At 39.3% G+C, this 14,189-nt stretch overlaps 1 protein-coding gene across 1 annotated transcript in view; it reads right to left on the reverse strand.

Moving 5' to 3' along the window:
- MYO3B (myosin IIIB) overlaps positions 1 to 4,553 on the reverse strand; it is a 263,260-nt gene extending 258,707 nt beyond the window's left edge. The window contains exon 1 of the mRNA XM_073646976.1: positions 4,384 to 4,553. Within this exon, the coding sequence (XP_073503077.1) occupies positions 4,384 to 4,553 (170 nt within the window). The remainder of the gene's footprint in view (positions 1 to 4,383) is intronic.
- Positions 4,554 to 14,189: the final 9,636 nt, after the last annotated feature.

The raw sequence follows: 14,189 nt of genomic DNA on the forward strand, positions 1-14,189 counted from the left end.
ATAAAAGTGAAAAAAATGTATTATTATTGTATCATACTGAATTTTTTCATTGTAATGATAATGAGAACTGTATACAGTTTGAAACGTAGCAAATTTGCACCCGTCTGTTATAATCAACCATATGTATTTGAGATTTAATGCAGTTAATTAGTTTAAAGCTTGAGCTACATGGTGACTTTGGCCTCGAGACAGATCATGATATCAAAGATTGCTGTATGCAATAATAATGCAAGTGAGTGGGGTCACGTTGTGAGTCGCCAGGTACCACAACCGCAGCAAGCAAGTAACAAAAAGTCAGAATTTTATGTCTTCATTGAGGCCAAAGTTACCGTGTGGTGCAAGTAGAAAAACTAGCATAAGGTAGATAGTGAAGATTTTATTTTATCTCTCCAGAACAGTTTGAAATTAAATCAAGACATTTGGTTGAAATTCTGACATTATAAAACTTTCCTAGATTGTAACCTTAGAAGAAAAAAATTAAGGTAGGAATGAGGATTCAACAAATAAAAGTTATTCTTTGTGTGATGAAACATTGCAGTTTTCCAACATGCTTTTTTAAATTGATGTTTATAGTTTTCAACAACTCCTCTTGCTGACATTCAATAGGAGGAACCTTTATTGCTCAACACCCCCATGTAGATGAAAATCTGTCCTGCGCATGTGAAGGACACACAGGTGCAGAGGACATTACACAACGCTGACATTAGGAATCGTAACATTTACAGTACAAATCTTTGTGTGATGATCAGCACTTGGCTGGGATTAGATATTTAGTTACTGGAAACAATGAAGGATCCAATTAAAGGAGATCTGTCACCAGATTTCAAAATACAAGTGCATAAATTAGCAGATAGATCTCTTTGACATGATGAGACTGATGTACTTACTTTGAAAATCCTTGTCAGAATGGCTGTATAATCCTGATATTAAAATTAGAATTGTATGAGTCCAGCCATAAAGTGAAATAGCTAATGAGTCCAAGTGTATTCATGCAGTGTCCACCCAGCCTGACTGACAGCTGCAGCTTGCACTGAGCAGAGTGAGATCTTAGCAGGGAGGTGGGACACTGAGGAGCTGTCAATCAGATTAAGTGAGTGGAGATTGACTTAAAGGGGATTTTCGTTTTCAGTAAACCTCGGTCCGCAGGTGTAGTTTATTTTAAAAACCAAACTATTCTTTACTCACCCTCCCTGGGTCCAGCGCTGAGTCTCCACTGCCTCTTTCACTATCTATTATTGTCTGCAGCGCTGACAACACATCGACAGTGTTGCAGCCAATAAGTAAGCTCAGCTGTTTTGTACGTGTGGATGGCAAGAACCGCTTTGAGCTCACTGTTTGGCTGCAGCGCTGTCAATATAACATCAGTGCAGCAGACAATAATACACCGGAAGCAGCGGTGGAGGCTTAGCGCTAGACCCGGGAGGGTGAGTAAATACAGGTTTGTTTGTTTTTAACAAGCTGCTGCCGGCAGACGGGGGTTTTCTGAAAACGGCAAACCTCTTTTGATTTTCAAAAAGTATTATACAGTCATTTTGACATAGTTTACAAAGTAAGTACACCAATCTCATCAGGTCTAAGTAATAATGCTTTTTTTGCGAAGTCTGGTAACAGATCTGCTTTAAATGACTGCAAGCAGACATCTTGATGCATAAAGTATATTGGAAAATTGTGTAATTCTCTATAATACAATAAAAAACTTTTTATTTGCAGAAATTCCTATTGGATTTATAATGAAGAACACAGATGAGATTATTAAGCTGTTGTGGTTGCTATGCCTTGTATTACTCTATGGACACTACTATGTGTAAGGTCCTAATATATGGACATTGCTGTGATTACTGTATGGCCTCGCTCCCACCTCCGAAATATATAAAGTATATTATAAGTTATTATACTTCTATACACAAGCATTATCTTTACTCTCCTGATCCATCCAACCTGGCAGGAGATACTATAATATAAAATTAGGGTTATATGAGCAACCTCCATATCCCAAATGGTTTTATTGCACAAAATACATAAATCTGTGTATAAGTGACAGGTATGTAACTAGCAAATATCCAGCTAAAAATTGCAACGGTTTCCAGCCAGACAGGTTCACATATCTTTAGTGAATGGACTGTGACCTTATTTATGAAAGTAGCATTAATGTAAGGCCGCACGGTTTCTGGTAAAGGCGTTCATGTGGCACTGCCCTGTGCTACGCTGACCTGAAGGTGAACATCGCATGAACAATCCTCCGAGCAATGATCAAGTGAGTAATGACGATGAGATCCTGCAATGTGGCTACAGCAGCACGCGGCGACCACAGATGGCTGCAGGGCGCACACAATTACAGCCTTCTCCACATGGCTGCGCGCGTCATGCATTGCTCCGTAGGTGAGACATAAAAACAGGACGTCCTGCGAGCACGGTTACCAGCATGCTCTGCGGCAAATATAGGTTCCCTAAAATCCCACTATAATCTGCAGTACTACAGTAGAGATTATTGTCAACATGGTGGACAAGGGGGTCATTCCTAGCTTTTATATGGGGCCCTAAGTATTGTATCCCCAGATTGATCATATATTTATAACAGATTGGCATACCAGCAATGACAGCTGTGCCGTGCCGCTGCTATGGTGTCCGTGAGAATTGGGGCTAAAACGGCTTTGTGTCTGCCCACCTCTCCTAACATTCGCCGTATGTGAATGGCAGAATTTAGGAGGAATTGTATGAAGCGGGCTCATCTATCTATCTATCTATCTATCTATCTATCTATCTATCTATCTATCTATCTATCTATCCAATATCTATCCATCTATCTATTCAATATCTATCCATCTATCTATTATCTATCTATCTATCTATCTATCTATCTATCTATCCAATATCTATCCATCTATCTATCTATCTATCTATATATCTATCTATCTATCCAATATCTATCCATCTATCTATCTATCTATCTATCTATCTATTATCTATCTATCTATTATCTATCTATCTATCCAATATCTATCCATCTATCTATCTATCTATCTATCTATTATCTATCTATCTATCCAATATCTATCCATCTATCTATCTATCTATCTATTATCTATCTATCTATCCAATATCTATCCATCTATCTATCTATCTATCTATCTATCTATCTATCTATCTATCTATCTATCTATTATCTATCTATCTATCCAATATCTATCCATCTATCTATCTATCTATCTATTATCTATCTATCCCATATCTCTCTATCTATCTATCTAATATCTATCTATTATATCTAATATCTATCTCTTCATCTAACATCTATCCACCTATCTATCAATTTATCTCTCAATCTCATATCTATTTATCTATCTATCTACCTACCTATCCATCCATCCATCCATCCATCCATCCATCCATCTATCTATCTATCTATCTATCTATCTATCTATCTATTATCTATCTATATATCTATCTATATATCTATCCATCTATGTCCAGGTTAAAGTGAATGTGACCTATGGTTTAAATTAGGTTTTCGTCTTAAATGTATTTTATCAACATTTTTGACAAAGTTTTTCTTCTCATATTACGATTTTTACTAATATTAGAAAACTTCAAAATGTTCACACTGACCACCAGGGCGTTTTTAGACTCTAACTTCTTGGTGTTTCAGGAAATTCACATGTACATTATAGACACACACTGATCCTATAATTTTTGTATTGAAGCATCTAATGATCATGTGGGTCATTGTGAAGGGAGGGGAGCAGAGTCAGCGGTGACATTGCTTATTGTGCATGGTGGATCCTGTGTTATATCAGCTGTGTATACATATGTTATCTATCACTCCAATCCTGCCTCTGATGATAAGGAAACTGCTGTAAACTTTTACTGAAAGAATAGAAAGTTAAAAAGTAAAAAAAAAAAGATTGACCTATAAAAAAAATTACAAGGATCTTACAGAAATCATATTTGTAGATTGCATTATCAGGTCTGTTTTTATAAACTTTGAACTCATTTTCCAGATTATGTATAATTACAAACAGTTAGATTAACAATACAAAACATTGCATTTCTTATTGTACAATCAGATACATTAATAATTTTGTTGTTTGCTGTTGGCATCAGTTCTTGCTAAGTTAGCACATATGTCCACAATACTTAGATCACTGCACTAAGTCCTTGAAGCGTAACATTTTCTGCATCAGAATACTATTCCCTGACATTACAATAAACAATGCAAATCAGCAAAGCGTTTTCTATAAAGACACTGAACTAGCAGGTAATATTGCAAGATATGAGCTTGGAAAACCTGCAGAATTGTGAATGCAGTCCTAGATATGACTGTACATTGTGTATGTCAGTAGGTACCTGTGTGCAGTATGAGAGAAGGTGATCGTAGATTCCTACCTTGTTTTAGCAATAAAACCAGACTGCTGCTGAGTGTCGATGATTTTGGCCAGCTGTCTTTGTAAGGCCACGTCTTTACCATGAGCCTGTCTGATGAACGGATGCTCCAGCAGATGTATGACTGACGGCCTCTTTTCAAAATCCTTAATAAGACACCTAGAAGGAGACATTAGAACAATTATACCGCCGTATGTTTCTGGATCTTCACGTTTATAGCAACCTCACCTGCTTTACTGCAAGGTTAAGCTATAGCGATGATATTAACGAGAAAAACAATTATTGAATCAAATATCACATGTTACATTAAAGGGGTTGTTCTTTTTTATTAGAAGATAATCACCGGCTGTAGGTTAGTATAAGGATACAAACCGCTCTGTACTTTCTTTTCTTGGGTCCATCGGCGAGTTTTGGCGCTGTTCCCGGTGTCCGGCACTGGCTGCGGAGCAGACATGACGTCAACCGCGCAGCAGCCAATCAGAGAGCTTAGTGGCTCTGAGCAGTGCATTCCATCTACATAAAAATGCATGTCAAAGCCAGGCACTGGAGGCAGCGCTGAGACTGAACTCTGGACCAGGGGGAGGGGGTGCGTTTCTTTATAATAGTCTGGAGCTGGGGATTAACTTTTAATTAAAGGGAACAACCCCACATAAATCTTCAGCCATATAAGAGCGAGAAATACTTCCAGTAAAGTCTAGGTGAAGCTTTAGCCTTCAGACCCCCATACATAGGTGAACTATAAGAGTTAGGGTTCATCTTGATTGGGTTACCTTGTTGTGGTGGGATGGCTTTTACGCTCTTTTGATCAAATTAGTGTTAACTAAACCCCTTATGTTATTTACATGTAGTATTCAATTACATACTACAGAGTATTTTCTCAGTTTTTATCCTAGGTTCTGTCTGTTAAATGGCCTGGTTTACCTACACATTGCACTTATACCAACCGGCATTACTGCTCATTTCTTTGGTTTAGCTTTAGTTTTTGTACTTTGTACAAACAGGAGTGTGGCTCCGTTTTCTTGGGCTGGGCATTTTGTCTATATAGTTTTCCAATGGCGGTTGTGTGGGTCCTGCTCTGCACCCCATCTATTTTGAGGTTAGCTGACACATAGTGAGGTGAAGAGTTAAGGTCTATCCTGATTAGGTACACCTTGTCCTGGTAGAATGGCTTTTACGCATTTTTAATCAAAACAGTATCAACTATGTCACCTATGTTATTTACATGTACTATTACTATTTACTTACTGCAGGGTATTTGCTCACCTTGCTTTTATACTAGGTTCTGTATGACCATAGTATATATAATGTACATATATATATATATATATATATATATATATATATATATATATACATATATATTATGGTCAGTCATCTTTAACCTAATATACAGAACGTAGGATAGTTTTATTTATTTTACTCACTTACTGTATATAGTTACATAGTTACATATATAGTTACATAGTTTATAAGGCCGAAAAAAGACAAGCGTCCATCGAGTTCAGCCTATTTCTTGTGCACTGCAGCTATTCCGCAGCGTTGATCCAGGGGAAGGCAAAAAAAAAACCATGCGGTATAGGCCAATTTACATCATTGAGGAAAAATTCACTTCCCGACTCCAATCTGGCAGTCAGATTAAATCCCTGGATTAATTAACTATCACTAAGCATAAGATGTAATTTTATTGTTCTCAAGAAAGGCGTCCAGGCCTCTCTTGAACTCATTAAGTGAGTTGGACATCACCACTTCCTCTCCCAGAGAGTTCCAGAGTCTCACGGCTCTGACCGTAAAGAATCCCCTTCTATGCTGGTGCATATAGCACCATTAATTTCACAGTGCTTTACGTACATTATTATTACTGTCCCCATTGGGGCTCACAATCTACATTCCTTATCAGTATGTCTTTGAAGCGTGGGAGGAAACCGAAGAACCTGGAGGAAACCCACACAAACACGGGGAGAACATACAAACTCCTTGCAGATGTTGTCCTTGGTGGGATTTGAACCAAGGACCCCAGCGCTGCAAGGCAACAGTGCTAACCACTGAGCCACCATGTACAGTGCTAACCACTGAGCCACCATGCACAGTGCTAACCACTGAGCCACCATGTACAGTGCTAACCACTGAGCCACCATGCTGCCCAAAGATATACCAATGAACTCCAAGTCCCTTCTTCAAACTGGAGTGTTGGCCACACTTGTGCAGCCAGTCTAGATAAAATTTAATGTAAGAGACAGATGCATTCAGCACTGGACAGCTCCGACATGCTGAAAGGCAATTAACACTGATTGATAAATGCAATGTACAATGTTAAAAGGGACAAGGATATGGAATTATTCCCTTTTTTGTTAGTTTCTCCTTTCATGTCACAGCTGCAGCCTTCATATCGATTGTTAAGTTAACAGAATAAAATCCCAGCACATTTATTAATATCACAGCTTGTTTTTTATGAAAAATGGTAAGAAAATTGTGTAAACGTATAGTAAATGCTTTAACGTAAGATGTTATTTTTACCGTCTCGCCAGGAATTCTCTGGTTAATGTCCAATTAGAACATATCGACATCATAGTGGGGGGTTTCCAGTCTCTATTATTCAGATTAAAGAGCCATTACATTAGTTACAGCCCACTGATATTAATTGACTACCCTGTAATATACATTCTCTGAGACTGCCAGAGATAGCCAGGTTATGCTCAGCAATTTTCAAAAGTTATATAGACAGTGAATGAAGCGGAGGAGCATATATTGGCCCCTACTCCATTTTGACAGAGTTGTGCAGAGCCCCTTTCTCTGGATTAGTGGAGGGTCCCAGTGTTTGGCACCCTAGCAATCAATAGTTTTTTTAGTCTCTCCTACTGATAGGGATAGCTTATATATTTGTAACAACCCTTTTAACTTGAAATGAGGTTATATTATTGAACCAGAATGGTACAAAAACATTACACATATATACAGATGTGCTTTAGTGCATATAAGGGTGTGGCCGCCCTTTGTCTGAGCTGAAAAGTTCATTCTGCCTCTCAGGTCCATGCTTCTACTAGGGGGTCAGTCTCCCTGCCCTTATCCATATGTATGTCACTTGACAAATGATAAGGTTTTAATATTAGAGTTAGGACTGTCCCATAAGGGTTGCCATGACGTGGCGGGATGGCTTTTACATTATTTTGATCAAAATTTATATTAACTAAATACCCTTTATTATTTATCATTATTTTTATGCACTGTGCGATTTATCCATTTACTTTTAGGTATTTGTGTATTTTGCTTTTGTCTTTGGTGTTTTTCCACATATATACAGATGTAGCATTTTCTAGTTTGACACATAGACTCCAATGCACCAAGATATTGGTCGTAAGTCCATCTGTTAGAGGTTTTATTTTATTTAAAACTTTAATGGTGTTGTTGCAGGAATAAAAGCATTTATATTGCCTAACCATTAAGGATCAATGCATGATCATGAGGTCCAGTCCCTGGGACCCACCAAAAAAGCATATGTATTTACTGTATGAGCAAATCCAAAGCAAAGAAAGTACTACTCTAATTTATTGTAGGGGTGGAGATCTGATGATACATATATTAGGTGACACCACTGAACCTGTACAGGAGCAGGAAAAACATTCAGGTTCTACACAGACACAAAATAACAATCACAGATTTTTAAAGAATTATTTCTAAGCTTTATTTGTTTACCGGATATTAACCTCCTAATGAATAATTATGAATTTACTAGAAATCATCATAAATCAAAAAATGTCAATGTCATTTACACTTCCACTTGAATTTTTTTTAAATGTCTCTTTTATGACCCAAATGATATCACTGAACTTCTACGACTTGACACTAAACAGTCAGCTATATGCACAATACAAATATTTCTATCTATTGAATCCCATTATTATCAAAATGCAATTTTTAGCAGAAATATAAGAGGCCATATTAAAATTTCAATACAACCATCAATGCTGGTATAAACATGAATTTTGCACATGGAGGTGGTTTATCAATTGATACACCTTATTGTGTAATTACAATATATTATATGAGGGTTTTCTACTGGAGTGCAGGTAAAGGTGGAACTCAATCTACATCAGCAATCACAGAGGATACACTTTCGGCTTTGTTACATTTGTATCAATAAAAACAATATAGCTATTATATTACACAGATGGTTACATTGAATTTGGTACTTTTATTAGTTATGCCCTATTGTCACGTATAGAAGCGATGAATCAGCCTCACCTTGATTGAATGCCTAAATTCTAGCTCAGCTCCATGAAGTCATCGTGTATGTCTGGTGCACAGTTGATCATTGCAGGATAGACCATAAGAGGTGAAATCCAGGAATCTGATCCTTAAGAAGATGTCCCCACCAAACTGCTTATCACCGTGCACAGGTGGTTCAGAGCTTCACTGCAGGACCTTTCATCGTGCCTTTATGAGAGTGAACCATTGAAGCCTTAATCATGTCAATGGTTTGTGCACAGAGAGCCTGCCCTCCCATTAGGTTACATTCATCATTCTTCTTTGCATACAATAGGCGCCTGATTCTATAACTTCTAATAGCAACTTATATGTTGCATCTTTAGATGATTATTAAAGAAGAGTTTCTGTGATTGTAAATTGTTATAATTAAACCCCCTATCCCAAACCCCTTAGAATTCTGAATTAGCGTTATATAGTCATCACAAACACACAGTGGCTCGGTAGTTAGCACTGTACATGCTGGCTAAGTGGTTAGCACTGTTGCTTTGCAGCGCTGGGGTCCTGGGTTCAAATCCCATCAAGGACAACATCTCCCTGTATGATCTCCCCGTGTTTGCTTGGGATTCCTTCAGGTTCTCCGGTTTCCTCCCACATTCCAAAGACATACTGATAGGTAATGTAGATTGTGAGCCCCAATGGGGACAATGATGTGTAAAGTGCTGTGGAATAAGATGGAGCTATAGAAGCAAAGCATAATAAATAATAGCGCTCTCCATTCTGGACAAGAGATGATAAGCTACTGAGCTATTAAGACAAATTGATCTCATAGAGGTGGGTTCCCCACTGAAGACATCCTTCCATAAGAAAAAATGGAGTCTGAAGGAAAAGCAGTTCCTGCTCTGGCACACTAAGAATACTTGTGTATTCACATATAGAGTGTGGTGCACTAATACAGGACCAGCTCCATGGAGCTTCCCCCAGAGATAGCAACTGAACGCTGACTGTTAAAAACCATCAGACATGCAGTGATCAACTGATTCAGCCCCAAGAAGAGGGGCTGAATCAGTTGGAACAAACACTTTAAAGGGGTTTACTCATCCTCATTCTTCCAGATGGCCCCACTCCTCTTTCTCCTGGCTTCCCGCTTGCCGGGGCTGGTGCGCTCCTGATGATTGACAGTTCAGACCAGCATCTTGGTTGAGCCTTTGGTCCCTGATGCTGCAACCAAGATGCAGATCTCCAGCATCAGAGGAGCGCAGTGGCACTAAAGATGAGACAACCAAGTTTCTTTCTAGTGACTATTTTTTTAAGCACATGCATTTTTCTCCTACAGACTAAACCTTTGGAAAGCTTATTGGCAAATACATTAAAAAGTAATGGTACACCTAAAGCATGCTGCATTTGGAAAAAACTACGCCAGCCCAGTGGCCCAAAAAGTAAAGCAAAAGGCGCAAATAAATCATTTTTTGCAATCCATTTAATATTTGCCAATTGAGAAGATCAGCAACATTAAAAATAAGACCCCAAAACGCATCAAAACTAACACACATAAAATGTGGAAAGAGAAATTCTCATTCTGCTTTTCCAGACTTTAGAATGAGAAATCTGTATAGTAATAGATCTTTTGCCCCAATATCATTGCGTCCTCAGCGGATATGTTGTTTTCAGTCTTTAAGAAAACTGTGGGAGAAGTATTGGAGGCCATATTGGTTGCCACAAAACTTTCCCAGTTTCCCCCCCAACACATATAGTATATAATATGTCAAGCTGCGGCTCAAAAAAATTCTGAAAAAAATCAATTCTGCTAATATTACTAGTTTTCAGCCACTGTAATTAACAACAGTCTTGAATTTCCTGAGATGGCCCAGAATTTTTGGGAAGAATGCCAGCAAATTTATCATATTCTGGTCCGAAAATGGGCAGGGTTTGTATATAAAAGTGGTGTACTCACTCGGTTTTAGGTGCTGGGGGTGCAGTTCTGGAGGGGGCACTTAAATATCTCTATTTTACTAATAGAAATGTTGACAAGTACGCTCTAGGTCTACAAATATCCTGTACTTATTGCCAAATCTCGTAAGAAAGCTCGACTTGTCATTTATAATACTGGCGTCTTCTTATGTGACAGAGGACCTTTTTCAGCCCCCTAAGCACCAGGGCCAAGGTGTAAGTGCAACCTTTGCATATCTTAGTTAAGACCCTGCATTAAACTTTTCTGCCAGGTAGTATTGTACCGAGGCCAGACACGAGCACACCAGAGGCCGACTTCACAAATTTAGATGCTGTGTGCTCCGCGATGATAACATTGTGGAGAAGGCTCCTCTTGTTTCCACGAAAATAGCTGTTATATAAGTAGTAAATCAAGCTGAGTCCAATTGGCCGCTATTTATTTACAAAGAGACGGCATATATTCTGGGCAAACAGAATTTTTTACAAGCCGATAATAAGCCATATGGCTGAAGTCATAAATGTAGACAGAGGTACAAAAGTGTTATCATGGTCAAATTCAAGCAGCTTGTATTCATTTATTTACACTCATTGTAAATCTATCCACGCATTCTCCTCTCCTCCTAATAACACTTACATTGCTGAGATCCATCTTTCTAAAAACTCCGGGAGGAGCGAGTTTTCTGTCTTCTTAATAGAATTTGTAAAGTATGCTAACAATAAATTAGATTCCAGAAGAAGGAGACGGTGATTAAAAATAGAGATGAAGAAGGTTATTTATTGTCAAGGATAACTGCTGGGGGGGTCACGCAGATCCCACCGCTGCCACCAGTTTGTCAAGGATAACACAGCCGAGGGGATCATGTAAATCCCAACGCTGCCACCAGTTTGTCAAGGATAACACAGCCGAGGGGATCATGTAAATCGCAACGCTGCCACCAGTTTGTCAAGGATAACACAGCCGAGGGGGTCACACAGATCCCACCGCTGCCACCAGTTTGTCAAGGATAACACAGCTGAGGGGATCATGTAAATCCCAACGCTGCCACCAGTTTGTCAAGGATAACACAGCCGAGGGGATCATGTAAATCCCAACGCTGCCACCAGTTTGTCAAGGATAACACAGCCGAGGGGATCATGCAGATCCCACAGCTGGCACCAGTTTGTCAAGGATAACACAGCCGAGGGGATCATGCAGATCACACTGCTGGCACCAATTTGTCAAGGATAACACAGCCGAGGGGATCACGCAGATCCCACCGCTGGCACCAGTTTGTCAAGGATAACACAGCCTAGGGGGTCACGCAGATCACACCGCAGCCACCAGTTTGTCAAGGATAACACAGCCGAGGGGATCATTCAGATCCCAACGCTGCCACCAGTTTGTAAAGGATAACATAGCCGAGGGGATTACGCAGATCACACTACTGCCACCAGTTTGTCAAGGATAACAGAGCCGAGGGGGTCACGCAGATCACACCGCTGCCACCAGTTTGTCAAGGATAACACAGCCGAGGGGGTCACGCAGTTGACACTGCTGCCACCAGTTTGTCAAGGATAACACAGTCGAGGGGGTAATGCAGATCCTACCTCTGCCACCAGTTTGTCAAGGATAATAGCCGGGGGGAGTCACGCAGATCCCACCGCTGGCACCAGTTTATCAAGGATAATAGTCGGGGGGTTCGCGCAGATCCCAAATCTCTTACCAGTTTGTCACAGATGACACCACAGAGATCGCACAGAGCCCACCGCTGTCACCAGTTTGGCAAGGGGGCGCAACTCCTCCGTATACAATTAACAAATAAAGTAGCACTCTGCAACGCTAAGTATGTAAATATGAAGTATTAAATATGAATAGCATTACTGCTGTAGAAAATAGAAATAAATGTCAGGTACACATGAATTGGGCAATTTATGAGCTAAGATTTCTCATTTATTTCTATTTTCTACAGCAGTAATGTTATTCATATTTCATACTTCCTATTTATATACTTAGCGTTGCAGAGTGCTACTTTATTTGTTATTGGAATATATACAGTGGTGTGAAAAAGTGTTTGCCCTCTTCCTGATTTCTTATTCTTTTGCATGTTTGTCACACTTAAAGGGGTTTTCCCATGAACAAAGTTAATTTTAAAGTTGATTTTAATCAATACATCTTGGAATAATAACAATTTCCACAATTGGATGTGTTTAAAAAAATGTTCTTGTGCTGAGATAATCTTATAAATGTGCCCCTGCTGTGTACTGTGTAATGGCTGTGTCTGACCGTACAGGAACATGGTCTGATCATACCACATCTCCTGGGCAGGGGAGGAGGCAAAAGAGTATACAGACTCTTAGAGGATCGCAGCTGATTCTTTTTGTGAGGTAAAGCATTTCCCTGTTTTCAGGGAAAGGATATAACGTAATTTCTAAAGCTTTGGGACGCCAGCGAACCATAGTGAGTGCCATTATCCACAAGAAGCGAAAACATGGAACAGTGGTGAATGACCAAAATTACCCCAAGAGCGCAGCGACAACTCATTCAAGAGGTCACAAAAAAACCCACAACAACATCCAAAGAACTGCAGGCCTCACTTGCCTCAGTTAAGGTCAGTGTTCATGACTCCACCATAAGAAAGAGACTGGGCAAAAATGGCATGCATGTTAGAGTTCCAATTCCAAAACCACTGCTGAGCAAAAGGAACATAAAGGCTCGTCTCAGTTTTGCCAGAAAACATGTTGATGATCGATAAGAATTTTGGGAGAATACTCTGTGGATTGATGAGACAAAAGTTGAACGTTTTGGAAGGTGTATGTCCAATTACATCTGGCGTAGAAGAAACACAGCATTTCAGAAAAGAAACATCATACCAACAGTAAAATATGATGGTGATAGTGTGATGGTCTGGGGCTGTTTTGCTGCTTCAGGACCTTGAAGACTTGCTGTGGTAAATGGAACCGTGAATTCTGCTGTCTACCAAAAAATCCGGAAGAAGAATGTCCAGTCATCTGTTCGTGATCTCAAGCTGCAGCGCACTTTGGTTATGTAGCAGGACAATGATCCAAAACACACTAGCAAGTCCACCTCTGAATAGCTTATGAAAAATAAAATTAAGACATTGAGGTGGCCTAGTCAAAGTCCTGACCTTAGTCTGATTGAGATGCTGTGGCGTGACCTTAAAAAGGTGGTTCATGCTCGGCAACTCTCCAATGTGGCTGAATTACAATAATTTTGCAAAGATGAGTGACCAAAATTCCTCCAGAGTGTTGTAAAAGACTCATTACCAGTTATCACAAACTCTTGATTGCAGTTGTTGCTGCTAAGGGCCCAACCAGTTATTAGGTTTAGGGGGCAATCACTTTTTCACACAGGGCCCTGTAGGTTTAGATTTCTTTTTCCCTTAATAATAAAGACCTTCATTTAAAAACTGCATTACTTATGTTATGTTTGTCCAATATTTAAAATTTGTTTTGTGATCTAAAATATTTAAGTGTGGCAAACATGCAAAAGAATAAGAAATCAGGAAGGGGGCAAACACTATTTCACACCACTGTAGATAGATAGATAGATAGATAGATAGATGGATAGATCAGAGTTAGACAGAGAAATACATACGTATATAGATATCCCCACCAAACTAAAATGGCGATACTGACACTTGGTCCAGAGGTGAAGCAGG

Source organism: Phyllobates terribilis, unplaced genomic scaffold (assembly GCF_046119375.1).
Source record: "Phyllobates terribilis strain yellow unplaced genomic scaffold, ASM4611937v1 Scaffold_9__5_contigs__length_417890890, whole genome shotgun sequence".
NCBI classification, from domain to species: domain Eukaryota; kingdom Metazoa; phylum Chordata; class Amphibia; order Anura; family Dendrobatidae; genus Phyllobates; species Phyllobates terribilis.